This window comes from Capricornis sumatraensis, chromosome 10 (genome assembly GCF_032405125.1).
Source record: "Capricornis sumatraensis isolate serow.1 chromosome 10, serow.2, whole genome shotgun sequence".
NCBI lineage: Eukaryota > Metazoa > Chordata > Mammalia > Artiodactyla > Bovidae > Capricornis > Capricornis sumatraensis.
In genome coordinates, this window is record NC_091078.1 from 47,344,515 (window position 1) to 47,366,237 (window position 21,723).

Sequence of the window (21,723 nt, forward strand, 5' to 3'; positions counted from 1 at the left end):
GTAGGGAACTTTATCACCCTACTTACAACAACGGACAGTTCAACCAGACAGAAAATCAGTAAGGAAACAGTGGTCTTAATGACATTTTAGATCAGCTGGACTTAATAGATATATATAGGACACTTCTCCTTGCTATTCTTTGGAACTCTGCATTCAGATGCTTATATCTTTCCTGTTCTTCTTTGCCTTTTGCTTATCTTCTTTTCTCAGCTGTTTATAAGGCCTCCTCAGACAACCGTTTTGCCTTTTGGCATTTCTTTTTCTTGGGGATTGTCTTGATCACTACTTCCTGTATGTCACAAACCTCCGTCCATAGTTCTTCAGGCACTCTATCAGATCTAATCCCTTGAATCTATTTCTCACTTCCACTGTATGATTGTAAGGGATTTGATTTAGGTCATACCTGAATGGTCTAGTGGTTTTCCCTGCTTCCCTCAATTTAAAGTCTGAATTTGGCAATAAGGAGTTCATGATCTGAGCACTCAGCTCCTGGTCTTGTTTCTGCTGACTGTATAGACCTTCTCTGCCTTTGGCTACAAAGAATATAATCAGTCTGACTTCACTATTGACCATCTGGTTATGTCCATGTTTAGAGTCTTCTCTTGTGTTGTTGGAAGAGGGTGCTTGCTATGACCAGTTCATTCTCTTGGCAAAACTCTGTTAGCCTTTGCCCTGCTTCATTTTGTACTCCAAGGCCAAATTTGCCTGTTACTCCAAATATCTCTTGACTTCCTACATTTGCATTCCAGTCCCCTATGATGAAAAGGACATCTTTTGGGGGTGTTAGTTCTAGATGGTCTTGTAGGTCTTCATAGAACTGTTCAACTTCAGTTTCATCAGCATTTGTGGTTGTGGCATAGACTTGGATTACTGTGATTTTGAATGCTTTGCCTTGGAAATGAACAGAGATCATTCTGTCTTTTTTGACATTATACCCAAGTACTGCATTTCAAACTCTTTTGTTGACTATGATGGCTACTCCATTTCTTCTAAGGGATTCTTGCCCACAGTAGTAGATATCATGTTCATCCAAATCACATTCACCCATTCCAGTCCATTTTAGTTCACCAATTCCTAAAATGTCGATGTTCACTCTGGGCATCTGCTGTTTGACCACTTCCAATTTACCTTGAGTCATGGACCTAACATTCCAGGTTCCTGTGCATTATTGCTCTTTACAGCATTGGACTTTACTTCTATCACCAGTCACATCCACAACTGGGTGTTGTTTTTGCTTTGGCTCTGTCTCTTCATTCTTTCTGGAGTTATTTCTCCACTCTTCTCCAGTAGAATATTGGACACCTACCATCCTGGGGAGTTCACCTTTCAGTGTCATATCTTCTTGCCTTTTCACACTGTTCATGGGGTTCTCAAGGCAAGAATACTGAAGTGGTTGGCCATTTCCTTCTCCAGTAGACCACATTTTGTCAGAACTCTCTACCATGACCTGTCTGTACTGAGTGGCCCTACACAATTCAATGCAGAGTTCCAAAGAATAGCAAGGAAAGATAAGAAAGCCTTCCTCAGTGATCAATGCAAAGAAATAGAGGAAAACAACAGATTGGGGAAAGACTAGCAATCTCTTCAAGGAAATTAGAGAAACCAAGGGAATATTTCATGCAAATATAGGCACAATAAAGGGCAGAAGGGGTATGGACCTAACAGAAGCAGAAGATATTAAGAAGAGGTGGCAAAAATACCAGAAGAACTATACAAAAAAATATCTTCATGACCCAGATAACCACAATGGTGTGATCACTCACCTAGAGCCAGACATGACTTCCTGGAATGCGAAGTCAAGTGGGCCTTAGGAAGCATCACTATGAACAAAGCTAGTGGAGGTGATGGAATTTCAGTTGAGCCATTTCAAATCCTAAAAGATGATGGTATTAAAGAACTACACTCAATATGCCAGCAAATTTGAGGAAACTCAACAAAACTGGAAAAGGTCAGCTTTCATTCCAATCCCAAAGAAAGGAAATGCCAAAGAATGTTCAAAATGCCACACAATTGCACTCATCTCACATGTTAGCACAGTAATGCTCAAAATTCTCCAAGCCAAGCTTCAACAGTACATGAACTGTGAACTTCCAGATGTTCAAGCTGGATTTAGAAAAGGCAGAGGAACCAGAGATCAAATTTCCAGCATCCATTGGATCATTGAAAAAGCAAGAGAGTTCCAGAAAAACATCTACATCTGTTTTATTGATTATGTCAAAGCTTTTGACTATGTGGATCACAACAAACTGTGGACAACTCTTCAAGAGATGGGAATACAGACCACCCACCTGCCTCCTGAGAAATCAGTATACAGGTCAAGAAGCAACAGTTAGAACTGGACATAGAACAACCAACTGGTTCCAAATTGAGAAAGGAGTATGTCAAGACTGTATATTGTCACCCTGATTATTTAACTTATATGCAGAGTACATCATACGAAATGCTGGGCTGGATGAAGTACAAGCTGGAATCCAAATTGGTGGGAGAAATATCAATAACCTCAGATACACAGATGATGCCACCCTTATGGAAGAAAGTGAAGAGCAACTAAAGAACCTCTTGATAAAAGTGAAAGAGGAGTTAAAGAGCTGTCTTAAAACTCAACATTCATAAAACTAAGATCATGGCATCCAGTCCCATCACTTCATGGCAAATAGATGGGGAAACAATGGAAACAGTGACATACTTTATTTTCTTGGGCTCCAAAATCACTGCAGATGGTGACTGCAGCCATGAAATTAAAAGATGCTTGCTCCTGGAAAGAAAAGCTATGACCAACCTAGATAGCATTTTAAAAAGCAGACATTACCTTTCTGACAAAGGTCCATTTAGTCAGAGGTATGGTTTTTCCAGTAGTCATGTATCAATGTGAGTGTTGGACTATAAAGAAAGCTGATTGCTGAAGAATTGATGCTTTTGAACTGTGGTGTTGGAGAAGACTCTTGCGAGTCCCTTGGACTGTGAGGAGATCAAACCAGTGAATTCTAAAGGAAATCAGTACTGAATATTAATTGGAAGGACTGATACTCAAGCTGAAACTCCAGTGGTTTGGCCACCTGAATTGAAGAACTGACTCTTTGGAAAAGACCCTGATGCTGGGAAAGATTGAAGGTGGGAAGAGAATGGGACAACAGAGGATGAGATGGTTGGATGGCATCACCAACTCGACCGCGACATGAGTTTGAGCAAGGTCCAGGAGTTGGTGGTGAACGGGGAAGCCTGGTATGCTCATGGGGTTGCCAAGAGTCTGACATGACTGAGTGAACTGAGAACACTTTATCCAAAAACTGGAATATATATGATTTCCAAGTACACATGGAACATTCTCTAGGATAGATCATATACTAGGCCACAAAACAAATCTGAATAAATTTAAGAGGACAGAAATTGCATCAAGCATTTCTTTTCTAACCATAATGGCATGAAACTAGAAATACACTTGCAGAAAGAAAAATGGAAAAACAAGCACTGGAGACTAAAAAAATATGCTAATAAAAAACTAATGGGTCACTGCAAAAAAAAAAAAAAAAGAGGAAATCATAAAATACTTTGAGACAAATGAAAAAAAAAACACACACAAATTTCCAAAATCGATACAGGATGCAACAAAAGCAGATCAAAGAGGAAAATTTATAGTGATATAGGCTTACCTCAAGAAACAAGAAAAACTCACAGAAACACCCTAATTAGTCATCCATAGGAATTAGAAAAGGAAGAAGGAAGAAGGCCCAAGGAAATAATAAAGATCAGAGAGGAGATAAATAAAATAGCAACCAAAAAAAAAAAAAAAAAGAAAGAAAGAAAACATCAATGAATCTAAGGGCTGTTGTTTGGAAAGATAAAATTGATAAGCCTGTAGCTAGATTCACCAAGAGAAAAGAGAGAGGATTTTAATAAACAAAATAGTAAATAAAACAGGAGAAATAACAACCTATATTAAAGAGACAGAAAAATCCCAAGAGAATATTTCAGACAGTTATGTGCCAAAAATTGGAAAACCTAGAAGAAATGGATATATTTATACAAATATGCAATCTTCTAATATCAAATCAGGAAATAGACAATCTGAATATACAGATCACTGGTAGTGAAATTTAATTAATAGTTTAAAAAACTCCCAGCCAACAAAAGTCCAGGACCAAACAGGTTCACAGGAGAATTCTATTAACACCAAACTTACAAAGAAGATCTAATGCCTATCCTTTTCAATCTATTCACAAAGATTGAAGAGGAGGGGACACTCCCAAATTCATTCTATAGGGCCACCATTATTCTGATTCCAAAAATAGACACTAAAAAAAAAAAAGAAAGAAAGAAACTACTGGCCAATATCTCTGATGAATATAGATGCAAAAATTTTCAACAAAATATTAGCAAAGTAAGTTCAATAATACATAAAACGGTTATACACCATGATCAACTTGGATTCATCCCAAGGTCACAGGAAATACACAAATCAACTTATGTGGCACATCTCATTAACAAAAGGAAGTATAAAAATCATATAATCACCCAGTAGACTCAGTAGACTCAGAAAAAAGCATTTGAAAAATAACATATATTCATGATAAAAATTCTCATCAAAGTTGGTATAGTTATATTATCTCAACATAATAAAGAACTTATATAACAAACTCACACCTAACATCATGCTCAATGATGAAAAACTGAATGTTTTTCCTCTAAAATCATGAAAAAGACAAGGGTGCCCACTCCTTTCACCTGCATTTAACCACAGTAATCAGACAAGAAAAAGAAATTAAAGGCATCCTAATTGGAAGGGAAGAATAAAACTTTCAGTATTTGCAGATAACATTATATATATAAAGACCTTATGGTTTCCAACCAAACACTGTTAGAACTAATACATGAATTCAGTAAAGTTTTAAGATATAAAATTAATATACAAAACTGTTGCTTTCCTATACACTAATAATGAACTATTAGAGAAAGCAAAAAAAAAAATCCCATTTATAATTGCATCAAAAAGAATAAAATACCTAGAAATAAATTTAACTAAGGAGGTAAAAAATCATTACTCTGAAAACTACAAGATACTGATGAAGGAAATTAAAGGTAAAGAAATGAAAAGATATGCTATGTTTGTGGATTGTAAGAATTAATACTGTTAAAATGCACTTATTACCCAAGCAATCTACAATTTAGCGGAAAATGAAAGGGAAAGTAGCTCAGCTGTATCCAACTCTTTGCGATTCCATGGGCCATATATTCCATGGAATTCTCCAGGCCAGAATACTGGAGTGACTAGCTGTTGTTCCCTTCTCCATGGGATCTTCCCAAAGCAGGAACTGAACCCAGGTCTCCCACATTACAGGCAGATTCTTTACCAGCTGAGCCATCAGGGAAGCCCCTTGTGGGAATTCCATGGACTCTATGGTCCATGGGAGTCACAAAGAGTCGGACATGATTCAGTGGAATCCCTGTCAAAGTACCTATGATATTTTTCACAGATCTAGAAAAAATAATCCCAAAATTTATATGGAACTATAAAATACCCTGGATAGCCAAAGCAATGTTGAGAAAAAAAGAAAAAGAACAAAGCTGAAGGGATCATAGCCCCTGACTTAAGACAATACTACAAAGATACAACTAATCAAAGTAGTATGGATGGGAGTTGAAGATGGTGGAAAAGCAAGATGTGGATCATCTTCCTCCTCACAAATACATAAAAAATACATTTGCCTCTGGAACAACTCCTACAGAACAGCTGCTGAACACTAGCAGAAGACCTCAGACTTCCAAAAAGGGAAGCTAAACTTCACATAAAGTGGTAGGAAAAGGGCATGAAAATAAAGATACAAAGAAAAAGGGACAGGTCCTGTACCATGGGGAGTTAGCTGTGAAGGAGGACAAGTTTTCACACACTTGGAAACCCCCTCACAGATGGGGACAGGGGGAGTTTTGGAACCTCAGAGGGTAGTGCAGCAGCAAGTACACAGAAGACAAAGCACAGAGAATTTGGCACAGAGATCAATGCCAATTGGCATCTCCCAGCAGAGAAGTTGTTTGGACACCCACCACAGAGAGTCAGGGCTGGGTGCTGAGGCTCAAGCTTTGGGAGTCTGACCCCAGGGAAAGGACTGGGGTTGACTCCTATGAAGGACTGGGGTTGACTCTGCCTCCCTCTGAGGGTACTAGTACAATGCAAGTGAGGGAGTCCAGGGGAAAGCCTCGATCTACCAAAAAGGCAAGAGACCATTGTCAAAGGGACCCTCAGACTCCTGGGGACCCTCTAACTCCACAGGCTCCCAGCCTGCAGGACCCAGCCTTCACAAGTGGGATGAGTTGGCTGTGGTCTATGACCCCAGAGATGGGCACACCTGCAAATGTGGGGTTTTCTGTTGGGGTTTTGTCTGTCTGTTCTTTTTTTTTTAATTAGTAGTTTGGTTTGATTTTCCCCTATTTCTTTATTTTTCCCTTCTGTGCTGTGTGACTTGTAGAGTCTTGGTGCTCCAGCAAGGGGTCAGGTCTGAACCTCCAAGGTGGTAGACCCAAGTCCAGGATGTTGGATCACCAGAGGACTCCCAACCCTATGGAATACTAATCAGCAAGAACTCTCCCAAAGGCCTCCATCTTAACACTAAGACCTGGCCCCACCCAAAGGTCAGCAAGCTCCAGTGCTGCATGCTCCACATCAAACAACTAGCAAAACAGGAACACAATTGTACCCATTAGTAGACAGGCTGTCCAACATCATACCAAGGTCACAGACACCCCATAACATACCACTGGGCCCAACACTGCATTTAGAGAGACAAGGTCCAGCTTCACCCACCAGAACACAGGAACTAGTCCCCTTCCTCCAACCAAGTCCAACCCCACACTCTGAGGGTGGACTCCACAAGAATAACTGCAACCTTACAGCTTGTGGAAAGGAGACCCCAAATGCAGTATATTAAACCAAATGAAAAGACAGAGAAACATGCAGCAGATGAAGGAGCATAGTAAAAACCACCAGACAAAACAGGTGAAGAGGAAATGGGAAATCTACCTGAAAAATAAATCAGAGTAATGACAGTAAAGATGACTCAAAACCTTGTAAATAAAATGGAGGCACAAATACACAGAATGGAGGCATGGACTGAGGAGATACAAGAAACATTTAAGAACCTAGAAGACTGTTCTATACATCTGTGTCTCTTTTGCTGTCTCGCATACAGGGTTATCGTTACCATCTTTCTAAATTCCATATACATGTGTTAGTATACTGTATTGGTGTTTTTCTTTCTGGCTTACATCACTCTGTATAGAACAGTATTTTGGACTCTGTGGGAGAGGGAAAGGGTGGGATGATTTGGGAGAATGGCATTGAAACATGTATAATATCATATAAGAAATGAATCACCAGTCTAGGTTCGATGCAGGATACAGGATGCTTGAGGCTGGTGCACTGGGATGACCCAGAGGGATGGTATGGGAGGGAGGTGGGAGGGAGGTTCAGGATTGGGAACACATGTACACCCGTGGCAGATTCATGTTGAAGTATGGCAAAACCAATACAATATTGTAAAGTAAATAAATAAATAAATAAATAAAAGAGCCTAGAAGAAATAAAGAACAGAAAATCAACAATGAACATCATACTAACTGAAATAAAATTTTAAAAATACATTACAGGGATCAGTAGCAGAACAGATAAGTAAGCTGGAAGAGCGAAAGTTGAAAATAACTGAAGCATAGTAGAATATTGAAAAAAAAAGAATGAAAATAAATGAGAATAGTCTCATAGACCTCTGGGACAACATTAAGCACACCAACATTTGAATTAGAGGGGTCTCAGGAGAAGGAAGGAGGTGATGGCATCCCACTCCAGTACTCTTGCCTGGAAAATCCCACGGATGGAAAAGCCTGGTAGGCTACAGTCCATGGGGTCACGAAGAGTCGGACATGACTGAGCGACCTCACTTTCACTTTTCATTTTCATGCATTGGAGAAGGAAATGGCAACCCACTCCAGTGTTCTTGCCTGGAGAATCCCAGGGATGGGGGAGCCTGGTGGGCTGTCATCCACAGGGTCGCACAGAGTCGGACACGACTGAAGCGACTTAGCAGCAGTAGCAGCAGGAAAAGGAAAAAAAAAAAGATATGAGAAAATATTTCAGGAGATTATAGTTGAAAACTTCCCTAGCAGGGGAAAATAAATAGCCACCCAATTCCAGGAAGCCCAGAGAGTTCCAAATAGGATAAACCCAAAAAGAAACAAAGCAAGACACATGTTAATCAAACTAACAAAAATTAAACACAAAGAATAAGCAAGGGAAGAGCAACAGGGAATACAAGGAAATCCCCATAAGGGTAACAACTGATTTTTCAACAGAAACTCTGCAGGCCAGAAGGGAGTAGCAAGCTATACTTAAACTGATGAAAGGAAAAAAACCTACAACCAAGATTACTCTACCCAGCAAGGTTCTCACTCAGATTTGGCATAGAAATCAAAAGCTTTACAGACAAGCAAAAGTTAAGAGAATTCACCACCAAACCAGCTCTATAACAAATGCCAAAGGAACTTCTCTAGATAGGAAACATAAGAGAAAGAAAAGACCTACAAAAACAAACCCAAATCAATAAGTAAATGGTAATATATATCATATATAAAAATATTTTTCATATATATAAATATATATAAATCATATATAAAATAATTATATATATAAATATATAAATCATATATATTATATATATCATATATATAAATGATTGTTATATATAAATGTATGCTACTGCTAAGTCACTTCAGTTGTGTCCAACTCTGTGCGACCCCAAAGACGGCAGCTCACCAGGCTCCCATCCCTGGGATTCTCCCGGAAAGAGTACTAGAGTGGGTTGCCATTGCCTTCTCCAATGCATGAAAGTGAAAAGTGAAAGTGAAGTCGCTCAGTCATGTCTGACTCTAATATATATATAATATAATTATGTATTTATATATATCATATATAAAAATAATTACCTTAAATGTAAATGGATTCAATTCTCTAACCAAAAGAAACAGACTGGCTGATTGGATACAAAAACAAGACCCATATACTTGCTGTCTGGAAACAGCCCATGTCAGACCTAGGGACACACAGAGACTAAGAGTGAGAGACTGAAGAAAGGAGAACATATCAAAGGTACCGAGAAGAGCTAGCACCTCTCTTGCTCAAACTGTTCCAAAATTGCAGAGGGAGGAAAACTCCCAAACTCATTCTATGAGGCCACCATCACCCTGATACTAAAACCAGACAAAGATATCACAAAAAAAGAAAATTACAGTTCAATATCATGGATGAACCTAGATGCAAAAATCCTCAACAAAGTTCTAGAAAACAGATACATTAAAAGGATCATATACCATGATTAAGTGGGGTTTACTCCAGGGATGCAAGGATTCTTCAATATACACAAATCAATGTGATATACCATATTAACAAATTGAAAGATAAAAACCATATGATAATCTCAATAGATGCAGAGAAAGCTTTTGACAAAACTCAACACCCATTCACAATAATAACTCTCAAGAGTGTAGGCACAGAAAGAATATATACCTGAATACAATAAAAGCCATAAATGACAAAACCACAGCAAATATTATTCTCAGTGGTAAAAACTGAAAGCACGTCCTCTAAGATCAAGAACAAGACAACGGTGCCCACTCTCACCACTGTTCTTCAACATAGCCTTGGAAGTCCTAGTCATGGCAACCAGAAAATAAAAAGAAATAGAAGGAATTCAGATTGGAAAAGAAGAAGTAAAACATTCACTGTTTGCACATGACATGATACTATACATAGAAAACCCTTAAAAATGCCACAAAAAACTACTAGAGCTAATCAATGAATTTAGTAAAGTGGCAGGATATAAAATTAATACACATAAATCCCTTGCATTTCTATATACTAACTATGAAAAATCAGAAAGATAAATTAATGAAACAATCTCATTCACCATTGCAACAAAAAGAATAAAATACCTAAGAATAAACCTACCTAAAGAGATGAAAGACCTGTATGCAGAAAACTATAAGACACTGATGAAAGAAATTAAAGATGATACAAACAGATTGATATATACCATGTTCTTGAACTGAAAGAATCAATATTGTCAAATGACTATACTACCCAAAGCAATCTACAGATTCAATGCAATCCCAAATTACCAAGGTCATTATTCACAGAATTAGAACAAAAAATTTCACATTTTGTATGGAAACATAAATGACCCTGCATAGCCAAATCAATCTTGAGAAAGAAAAACAGAGTTAGAGAAATCAACCTCCCTGACTACAAATTATACTACAAAGCTACAGTCATCAAGACAGTATGATATTGGCACAAAACAGAAATATAAACCAACAGAACAAGATAGATAACCCAGAGATAAGCCTACATACTTGTGAGTACCTTATCTTTGACAAAGGAAGCAAAAAAATACAATGGAGAAAAGATAGCTTCTTCAACAAGTGGTGGTGGGAAAACTGGAGAGCTATATGTTAGAATACTTTCTAACACCATACATAAAAATAAAATGTATGAAAGACTTACATGTAAGGCCAGAAACTACAAAAGCTCTTAAAGGAAAACATAGACAGTACACTCTTTGTTATAAATCACAGCAAGATTCTCTCTGACCCATATCCTAGACTAATGAAAATAAAAAGGGAAATAAACAAATGGGGCCTAATAAAACTTAGAAGCTTTTGCACAGCAAAGGAAACTATAAAGAAGATGAAAAGATGACCCTCAGAATGGGAGAAAATAATTGCAAACAAAGCAACTGGCAAAGGGTTAATCTCCAAAATATAAAAGCAGCTCATATAGCTCAATATTAGAAAAACAACCCAATCAAAAAATGGGCAGCACCTAAACAGACATTTCTCCAAAGTAGACATACAGATGGCCAATAAACACATGAAAAGCTGCTCAACATCACTCATTATTAGAGAAACACAGATCAAAACTACAGTGAGGTGTCACCTCACATGAGTCAGAATGTCCATCATTAAAAAGTCTACAAATAATAAATGCTGGAGAGGATGTGGAGAAAAGGTAATCCTCCTGCACTGTTGGTGGGAATGTAATCTGATACAGCCACTATGGAAAATAGTATAGATATTCCTTTAAAAACTAGAAATAAATCTACCATATGACCCAGCAATCCCATTATTGGGCATATACCCTGAGAAAACACAATTCTAAAAGACACATGTACCCCAATGTTCACTGAAGCAATATTTACAACAGCTAGGACATGTAAGCAACCTAGATGTCTATCGACAGATGAACGGATAAAGAAGTTGTACTACATTTATAGAATGGAATATTACTCAGCCATAAAAAGGAATGCATTCAAGTCAGTTGTAGTGAAGTGGATGAAACTAGAGCCTCTTATACAGAATGAAGTAAGTAAAAACAAGGAAAACAAGTATCACATATTAACACATATATGCGGAATCTAGAAAAATGTATTTATGAACTTAGTACAGAATGGACTTGTGAACACAGCAGGCAAGGTGAGCGTGGGACAAATTGAGAAAGTAGCATTGACATATATACACTATATGTGTAAAACAGATAGCTGGTGACAAGTCGCTAAATGGTACAGGGAGCCCAGCTTGGCGCTCTGTGATACCTAGAGGGGTGGGATGGGAGGAGAGGGGGAAGGCTCTGGAGGAAAGGGATATACATACAATTATGACTTATTTGCCTTGTTGTAAGGCAGAAACAAACACAAAATGGTAAAGCAATTTTCTACCAATTAATAAATAAATAAAATTAATAAAAAATAGTATGTTGTGGGCACCAAAAGAGACACATAGATCAAGAACCCAGAAAAAAATCCACACACTTAAATGATCAATTAATTTATGACAAAGGAAACAAGAACATACAGTGGGGAAAAGACAGTCTTTCAGTAACTGGTGCTGGGAAAACTGAACAGGTATATGTAGAAGAATGAAATTAGAATACATTCTCTAATGAACTCAAAATAGATCAAAGATCTAAATGTAAGACTGGAAACCATAAAACTCCTAAAAACACTCTGACATAAATTGTAGCAATATTTTTTGGCTCTGTCTCCTAAAGGAAACGAAAAAAATAAATGGGACATAATTAAACTTAAAAGCTTTTGCACAGCAAAGAAAACCATCAACATAATTAAAAGACAACCTACTGAATGAGAGAAAATATTTGCAAATGATGATGATCAGTAACGGGTTAATATCCAATATATATAAACAGTTCATACAACTTCAATATTAAAAAAAAACTGGTTTAAAAAATGGGGAGAAGACCTAAATAGACATACTTCAAAAGAAGACACACAGATAGCCAAGAGGCACATGAAAAGATGCTCAACCTTGCTAATGACCAGGGAAATGCAAATCAAAACCACAGTGAGATATCATCTCACATCCATCTGAATGGCTCTCATGACAAAGACAACAAATAACAAATGTTGGCAAGGATGTGGGAAAAAGGGAATAATCTTGGCAGGAATGTAAATTGGTACAGCCACCATAGAAAACAGTATGGAGATTCTTCAAAAAGCTAAAGACAGAACTACCATATGATATAGAAATTCCACTCCTGGGTACATATCCAAGGAACATGAAAACATTAATTTGAAAAGCTACATACACCCTAATGTTTATTGTAGTATTATTTACAACAGCCATAGTATGGAAGCACCCTCAGTGTCCACCAACAGATTAATGTATACACACACACACACACACACACACACACACACACAATGTAATTCACTCAGTTGTAAAGGAAAATAAATATTGTCATTTGCAGCAACATGGATGGTCCTAGAAATTATTATTCTTAGTGAAATATATCAGAGAAAGACAAATTCTATATGTTACCGCTTTAATGTGGACTCTAAAAAAATAAACAAATGAATATAGTAAGTCCTCTATATATAAAGCTTCAAGCTGCAAACTTTCAAAAATGTGGATGTATGTTTGCACGTCCAATCATGTAAAGCTATTTCATATGTCTGGCACACATTATCACAGATATGCATCTTCTACAAGTGGTTGTGCTTTTGTATAGTACTGTATAGGGGACAGTAATACAGTATCTTTATTTCAAGCCCAGGAAGTCTAGAAGCAAGTGTAAAAGCAGCAGTGATGTAGCCGGTACAATTGCACTTTTCAAGGTACTGTACTGTGTGATTTAAAATGTTTTCTTTTTGTGTGTTTGTTTTTTTATGTATTAATTGTGTGAAAAGTATTTTAAACCTCTTGCAGAGCTGTACTATATAGCCAATTGTGTTAGTTGGGTACCTAGGCTAATTTCGTTGGACTTACGAACAATTTGGACTTATGAATGCATTCTGGGAACATAACTCATTCATTGAAGGGGACTTACTGTATAACAAAGCAGAAACAGACTCATAGATACCGAGAATAAACTAGTGGTTACCAGAGGGGAGAGGGCAATGGAGAGGGGTGATATAGGCATAGAGGATTAAAAGGTACAAACTACTATGTATAAAACAAATAAGCTAATAGGATATATTATACAGCACAGGAAATATAGCCAATATCTGAATATAAATCTTAAAAGATTTATGGGGTACAATCTTAAAAGAGTGAATCATTATGCTATACAACTGAATTTAATAAAATATTGTTAATCAACTATAATTCAATAAAAAAAAATTTTAATGCTATAGTTCTCTGGTAAGTTTAGTAGATACGACAAAAGCCAGTAGGGCTGTATTACCACATAAGCTCATAAACAAATTTGCTTAAACAAGTTCACCAGAGTAGACTTTGGAATCTTGCTCCCAGGGTTCACATCCCAGCTCTGTCATTTGCTAATTGACCATGCTAAATAAGTATCTGCTGTTTTTATTGCTATTAGCATTTCTGTGTTATTCCCCAGGTCTTCACGGATAGCCTCTAATCTCACACTTCTCCAAAGTCTTACAGAAGCTAAACCAAAAAAAGTCTAGAGATAAATTCAAATGGCAGTACCATTCTTTCCATTAAAAAAAATTAAAAATGCTATTGTAAAAATAGTCAAAACTCACTCCTTCATTTCCCCTATTTTTGGTGAGATATACTTTGCAGCCAGCATCATGAAGGGTGCTGTAGCAGTTGGGCAGCCTGAAAAGCAGGGAAGGGGAGAAGGAAAACGGGATGTACAGTGTTTTGGAGAAATCAACTCCCCTAGAGCTCTGCAGGGTCAGACACTGAGCATTCAACTGAAGAATGTATCCTTTCCATACTGATGCGTTTTGCAGGTTAGCACCAGGCATGAGAGCAGAGGAATGAAAATGCTGTGGTTGCATAGTCCTGCTTCCTGACCCTGAACCAGGTGAGGGACAAACAACTGGAAGAAAGATGGAACACGTGAAAGAACAAAGGAAAATAGATGTATCATTCATAAGATGTTAAATGGATCCTTTGGAAACGTGATTTCTCTGTCATTAATGGACGCGCATTCTTTGAAAACACTACCTGTTGTTTGCTTGATTGAACGTTCAAAAGGCACAGAAGTCTTTTAAGATCTGAATAGTCCCTAGGAGAAAGAATAACACAGTGTCAACCGACAGGAGACTCTGGGTGAACTAGTTGTGTTACCCACTAGTAACATGGACCCTTGTCACCTGGAGGCCTGCTTTTATAGACTGAAACATATACAAACTAAACATCTCCTTAGAACTCTGGAAAAGGGCAAACATTTCAGTGAAGACTCTACCCCAGAGCAGCAGTTGTCAAGGAACTACACTGTGGTTGCTGGTCACGAATAATAAGCAAAAACTCAGTATGGTGTTACCTGGTGGTGACTCCTTGCTGTTTTTTATCAGTTGATTTTTCAGTGGCCTTCACTTTTTTGTCTTGATCAGGCATTGTAAACCATCAATGCCCCAGAATTAACATCGCATTCCTTTCAAAGTAAACTGGAAGGAAAAACTTTAGTTGGCTTGTGTGCTCCAAAATATTCTCAATTAATGCAAATCCACTTAAAACATTTATTTAAATATGCACAAACTAACATTTACTTCTAATACAATAATAAAAATGTTAATATGAGTAACATTTACTATTTATCATTCAAAGGCCTCTGGATACATTATAGTAGTGAAAAGTGAGAGTGAGTTGCTCAGTCGTGTCTGACTCTTTGCAACTCCATGGATTGTAGCCTACCAGACTCCTCTGTCCATAGGCTTTTCCAGACAAGAATTCTGGAGTGGGTTGCCATTTCCTTCTCCAGAGGATCTTCCTGACCAAGGGATCAAACCCAGGTCTCCCACATTGTAGGCAGATGCTTTACTGTCTGAGCCACAAGGGAAGTCAATTATAGTAGTACCTAAGCCTATATTTTCTGAGTCATTCTTGATTTCAAATATTCTGACTCATTACCCCAACAAGTACTTTTCTGCTTGCCAGGAAAAGTGTCCCACTGACCCTTTTATGCCATCTTCCTTGTCTTTCTCGGTAAGTTTCCTTAACAGCATGCTGCTAGTTTAGGGAGCTCCTCTTTCAGTGTGGGTCATGTCCCTAAAAATTCCAGAGGAAGCTCCACCAAATGCATTGCACTTGCAAATGCATTACAGTGTCAAGAGCAACACACAAAATATCCTTGGGTTTCCAGAATGCCTAAAACTTTCGGGCTGAATCCCCACATGGGACAACTCCAGCCATAACCTCTTCTGCCAGAACTGGGCCAGGACTTGCACAGTCCCTGAACTCACTTAAGCATCCTGTTTAAAACAAGACAATGGGCTCACAATCAAAATAGTCACTCATGCTAACCCTGGGGTCAACCAAACTAAATTACAACTTCAGCTCTTCCCAAAATGGAAACTTAAATTAGCCAATCAGGAATCTCCTGATTAGTGCTAGTTAAGTAAGCAGCCTGATAAAACCCTCCATCCTCTTTGGGAAAAGTAACGTTGCAATAACCAATCGGCTTTTTGACTAGTATAACTTCGTTCCTATCTTCTTCTGCCTATAAAAGTCTTTCATTTTGTACGGTTCCTTAGAGCTTCTTTCTATCTGCTAGATAGAATGCTGCCCAATTCATTAATTGCTGAGTAAAGCCAATAAGATCATTAAAATGTACTCAGTTGAGTTTTGTTTTTAACAATTCAGACAGTGGGGCATCCAGCCTGGGAATACAAGACAGTAGGCACCTCACTCTTCTGAATTAAGCTTTGTCATCATTGTGGTCACCCTTTCCTAGGATCTTATCACGTGGTGCCTGCCTGCAATGCAGGTGACCCAGATTCGATCCCTGGCTCAGGAAGATCTCCTGGAGAAGGAAATGGCAACCCAATCCAGTATTCTTGCCTGAAAATCCCATGGACGGAGGAGCCTGGTAGGCTACAGTCCATGGGGTCGCAAAGAGTCAGACACGACTGAGTGACTTCACTTTCCTAGGATAAGCTTTAATACTACTTTCCACCACTACTCAAAAGGTTAGTATGAGTTCAACAATGGAGAATAATTTATTTGTTAATAAAACCCTTCTTTAATCAATTTCTGATTAAGTTGTTTTCGTTTCCAGAATAGAAACCAAAAAAATAGTTGTAGATACCCATACTTTCAATTACATGGAACATACAAAATTAAACATACTATTGGTTTAGCTCTTGATTGAATGTAAAATCTTCCAGTTGTGCTTCAATGCTAGTGCTTGACTTCAGAGTGTTTTTCAGGCCTAAAAAGTATGCACTGTTGTCCTATAATTGCATGCCTTAATGTATTATAGAATTGATGGTCAAAATCCAAGTGATTCAAAAGTACTTAGAGGGAAAAGGAATGTGCCAGTGGGTGTTTTACTGCAACAGAAATGAGCAAAATTCTGTAAAATTCATTTAATTCTGTAAAAATGAACAAAGACAGTATATCTAAGGATTTAAAATTATTTTCCCAGTATAGTTGCATATTTGTGACAAATAGTTCAGCTGGAATTGAGCTGAAGACCAAGGTTCTCATCACAGATGCACATCAAGCAAAGTACAATAACAGTATTTTAGGATTGTGCCCAGGACCTAAAACCATGGGTTTATTCTTTCAAGAAATATTTATTGAATGTGTACTATGTTCAATCTCAGATTGAAAACTACTAAAGATAAAAGAGGCTATCTCAGATATAGGCTTCTACTACAAACAAAGAAAAACCCACTTAGGAACTTTAAACTATGTTTTGTGAGATATTCAGATAAAGATTTGTTTTAGCATCTGTTTAAAAGAAAGGAGAAAGGGAGTAATAAAGGGCAAGGCAGGGAGGGGAAAAGGAAGAATGAATGATCTGTACATAATTTTTCACAGCAAAAGATCCAAATGCTTTTCATATATAAATATTAAAATGCCCCGAACGTTCTAAAATAAATTAAAATCCAGTCAAAATAAATATAATCTAACTTCACCTTTCCTTCAAGAACAGAGGGAAAGTTCCATACAGATACACTGGCCTGTTGGCTTCAAACTCTGCTCAAACCATAGCTCCAGCCTGTTTTAGAAACAGGATGTAAAAGTCACAGTGATTAGCATGTAAAAATGTGTGGAAAAGCTCTTGGGCTTCTGAAGGTAGAGGACCACATCTGCCACAATCTTACTGCTAAATGTCTTGTCTTATTCTGTGGTTTAATCTCTGTGATTTTATTGACTGGTGGGTGAACAGGAAATAATCCTCTAATAGTTTTATCAGATTAAAATTAGTTTCTACTCTGTGAACTGGAAGAGTGAAAATAGATAACTCTCTAGAAATGTTTCTCTTAATTAAACGGTAAACAAATTCACCAGAATCAGAAGAAACAGGCAATTGCCTTTAGGACAAAAAGAAAATCCTTTCCACTTGGTGGCTGTTAAAAAGGAAACTATTCTGAAAAAAAAAAAATCAAGAAGTTGGAAATACTATAAGATATTTAATTTAATCCCTTATTTAATTAACAAAAAATGATTACATTATACCAAACACTATTTAGATAGCATCACAGACTCAGTGGACATGGATTTAAGCAAATGGTGGGAAACAGTGAAGAACAGGGCAGCCTGGTGTGGCATAAAGTTGGACACGACTTGATGACTAAACAACAATGAGAGGGCTATAATTCAAAACTGAGGGGTGGGGAAAAGGGCGGTTCACATCTTAAGTCATTTTCTGGAAGCAAACAATTTTCTGAGTTAAGTGTTTCTCAGAGACGAGGTGAGGGCAAGAGTCCTGCAGGCAGAGTTTGCCTCAGAGCCAGCATCTAAACCTGAGGGAAGAGTGGTTGGTGTTGGGTCCTGAGGGAGATCCTAGCCTTCAGGGTAAGGGAACAGGGCCCTAGGGGGCATTCCTGGGACAGACCCCTCCCACATACCCTCTGCTGTAGCTCCTCTCTGAAGTACCTAGTTAATGTGCATTTGATGCACATTTCCTGAGTTGCTTTACAGATACTAAAACTACATAAAAAAGAAGAAATTAACTAGCTGATGGTCATAAGCACCTACTGGCACCTGAAGACTGATGATGCTAATGCTCCTTAACCTCACCATCAACCAACCATGACTATGTAGGAGCTGATCTCACACCCTGAGATCCACGGACTCCTCAACCTGGCCTCTCTACACACTGCTGCATTTAAAATGGATAACCAACAGGGACCTACTGTATAGCACATGGAACTCTGCGGGGTGTTATATGGCAGCCTGGATGGATACACGTATATGTATAATGGAGTCTTTTGCTGTTCGCCTGAAACTATCACAATATTGTTTGTTAACTGGCTATATCCTGTTACAAAATTAAAAGTTTAAAAATAAATAAAATAAAAATGCTTTGATAAAAGGCATCAGGAAGTTCAGGTTTTTTGGACTCCTTGCTGGGCCCTGCAGGAAAGGCTGCACTGTCCTTCACCATAGCTTATTGTCGTTTAGTTGCTCAGTTGTGTCCGACTGTTGGCGACCCCAGAGACTGCAGCATGCCAAGCTTCCCTGTCCTTCACTGTCTCTCAGAGTTTGCTCAAACTTGGGTCCATTGGGTCGGTGATGTCATCCAACTATCTCATCCTCTGTCGTCCCCGTCTCCTCCTGCCTTCAGTTTTTCCCAGCATCAGGGTCTCCTTCAATGAGTGGGCTTTTCACATCAGGTGGCCAAAGTATTGGAGCTTCAGCATCAGTCCTTCCAATGAGTATTCAAGATTGATTTCCTTTAGGATTGACTGGCTTGATCTCCTTACTGCATAAGGGACCCTCAAGAGTCTTCTCGAACACCACAGTTTGAAAGCATCAATTCTTCAGCACTCAGCCTTCTTTATGATCCACTTCTCACATCTATACATGACCACTGGAAAAACCATAGCTTTGACTACATGGACATTTGTCATCAAAGTGATGTCTCTGCTTTCTAATACACTATCTATGTTTGTCATAGCTTTTCTTTCAAGGAGTAAGCATCTTTTAATTTCATGGCTGAAGTCATCATCTGCAGTAATCTTGGAGCCCAAGAAAATAAAGTCTCTCACTGTTTCCATTGTTTCTCCATCTATTTGCTGTGAAGTGATGGGACAGGATGCCAAGATCTTCGTTTTTTGAACGTTGAGTTTTAAGCCAGTGTTTTCACTCACCACAGCTAGATGTCGGTAGACTGGCTTTACCATGCGTGGGCCAGTGGGCCTGAGTTTGGTTCTGTGCCACAGGCACTGCTGACTGGGGCAAAGAGACTCCAGTAGCTTAAACAAAATTCTCCCGGAAAAGGTCCCAAAGCTGGCTGCTAGAAGCAAAACTCTGAAGCCAATACGTGGGCACAAACCATCCTTGGAGATGGGGCCTCTGCGGACGTCCACATCCCCCGCGGATCAGTGTCGTTGGTGGGGATTCAAGGGCCAGGCTGCAGGAGCACATGGAGCAGAGGCGGGGGCCGTGGCTGCCAGCTGCCAAGCTAACACCTCTCCTGCTCAGACTGACTTCTCTGAGTCCTTCCAGGTCTCCCTTCTCCTCTGCCCACGGGCTTCTTTGGGTCATTCAGCCTCAACTCATATGTCCCTTCCTTGCTGAGGACTCCCCAGCAACCCATTCACCCCACACTCCACCGTTTCAACCCCTCATGGGGCTCATCGACATCAGAACTCCTAGCCAGACAGTGGTTTCTGTGCCCCATGTGGGCAGGGACCACGTCCGCTTTATCCCCACACACCAGACAAACGGCACAGGGTAAGCACAGTGGGTGAAATCAGAAAGTATTTGTGCCACAATCTGTAACAAGTGGCTCAGGTATTTTTACCAAAGTTCACAAATTATTTGCTTTTTGTGCACGGTATGCTCATTTGCTCAGTCATGTCCGACTCTTTGCAACCCCATGGACTGTAGCCTGCCAGGCTATTCTGTCCATGGGGGGTTTTCCAGACAAGAATACTGGGGTGGGTTGCCATTTCCTCCTCCAGGGTATCTTCCCAATCCAGGGACTGAACCCGAATCTCCTGCACTGCTGGTGAGTTCTTTACCACCACGCCACCTGGGAAGCATTTACTTTTTAACAATTGTTAATTTTGGAACTAGAGCCCCCCATGACTCCCAAGCCCTGAGTCTGGTGATCCTCCTCAGAGCCCACTGCAACTACTCCCTACATTGCAGACCTGGGCCAAAAGCATGATGATGGCCCGACAATGCCATGACGCAGTATTGGGCCTCCTGAGTTCACCAGACACATGGTAGGCAACGGTAAATGTTTATTAAACAAAAAAAGTAACGAATGGATGAATAAATAAAAGTTACTTTAGAAAACCAATGTAATTATCCCTTTAGTTCAAAACTCTTTCATAAAACTCCCTTGTAAACCAAATGGATTGATAAGTATTTGTAATGTTATGATGCTATTGAACATACTCAGGAATGACCTAACCCAGTAGTCCCCAACCTTTTTGGCACCAGGAACCAATTTCGTGGAAGACAATTTTTCCATGGACTGGGGTGGGAGGATGGTTTCAGGATGATTCAAGCATATTACATTTATTATGAACTTTATTTCCATTATTATTCAGTTCAGTTCAGTTGCTCAGTCCTGTCCGACTCTTTGCGACCCCACGAACCACAGCACGCCAGGCCTCCCTGTCCATCACCAACTCCTGGAGTTCACTCAGACTCGCGTCCATCGAGGCAGTGATACCATCCAGCCATCTCATCCTCTGTCGTCCCCTTCTCCTCCTGCCCCCAATCCCTCCCAGCATCAGAGTCTTTTCCAATGAGTCAACTCTTCGCATGAGGTGGCCAAAGTACTGGAGTTTCAGCTTTAGCATCATTCCCTCCAAAGAAATCCCAGGGTTGATCTCCTTCAGAATGGACTGGTTGGATCTCCTTGCAGTCCAAGGGACTCTCAAGAGTCTTCTCCAAGACCACAGTTCAAAAGCATCAATTCTTCAGCGCTCAGCTTTCTTCACAGTCCAACTCTCACATCCATACCTGACCACTGGAAAAACCATAGCCTTGACTAGATGGACCTTTGTTGGCAAAGTAATGTCTCTGCTTTTCAATATGCTATCTAGGTTGGTCAAAACTTTTCTTCCAAAGAGTACGCGTCTTTTAATTTCATGGCTGCAATCACCATCTGCAGCGATTTTGGAGCCCCCAAGTCTGACACTGTTTCCACTTTTTCCCCATCTATTTCCCATGAAGTGATGGGACTAGATGCTATGATCTTCGTTTTCTGAATGTTGAGTTTTAAGCCATTATTATTAGATTGTGATATATAGTGAAATAATTAAACAGTACAATATA

At 39.0% G+C, this 21,723-nt stretch overlaps 1 protein-coding gene across 5 annotated transcripts in view; it reads right to left on the reverse strand.

Moving 5' to 3' along the window:
- The window catches only part of NEK10 (NIMA related kinase 10), a 252,892-nt gene extending 238,021 nt beyond the window's left edge, over nt 1–14,871 (reverse strand). For all 5 annotated transcript variants that reach the window (XM_068981984.1, XM_068981980.1, XM_068981981.1 and 2 more), the window contains exons 1-2: nt 14,798–14,871; nt 14,479–14,539 (exon numbers count right to left, since the gene is read on the reverse strand). In XM_068981984.1, coding sequence (XP_068838085.1) covers nt 14,479–14,539; nt 14,798–14,871 — 135 coding nt within the window. The remainder of the gene's footprint in view (nt 1–14,478; nt 14,540–14,797) is intronic.
- Between the last annotated feature and the right edge of the window lie 6,852 nt (nt 14,872–21,723).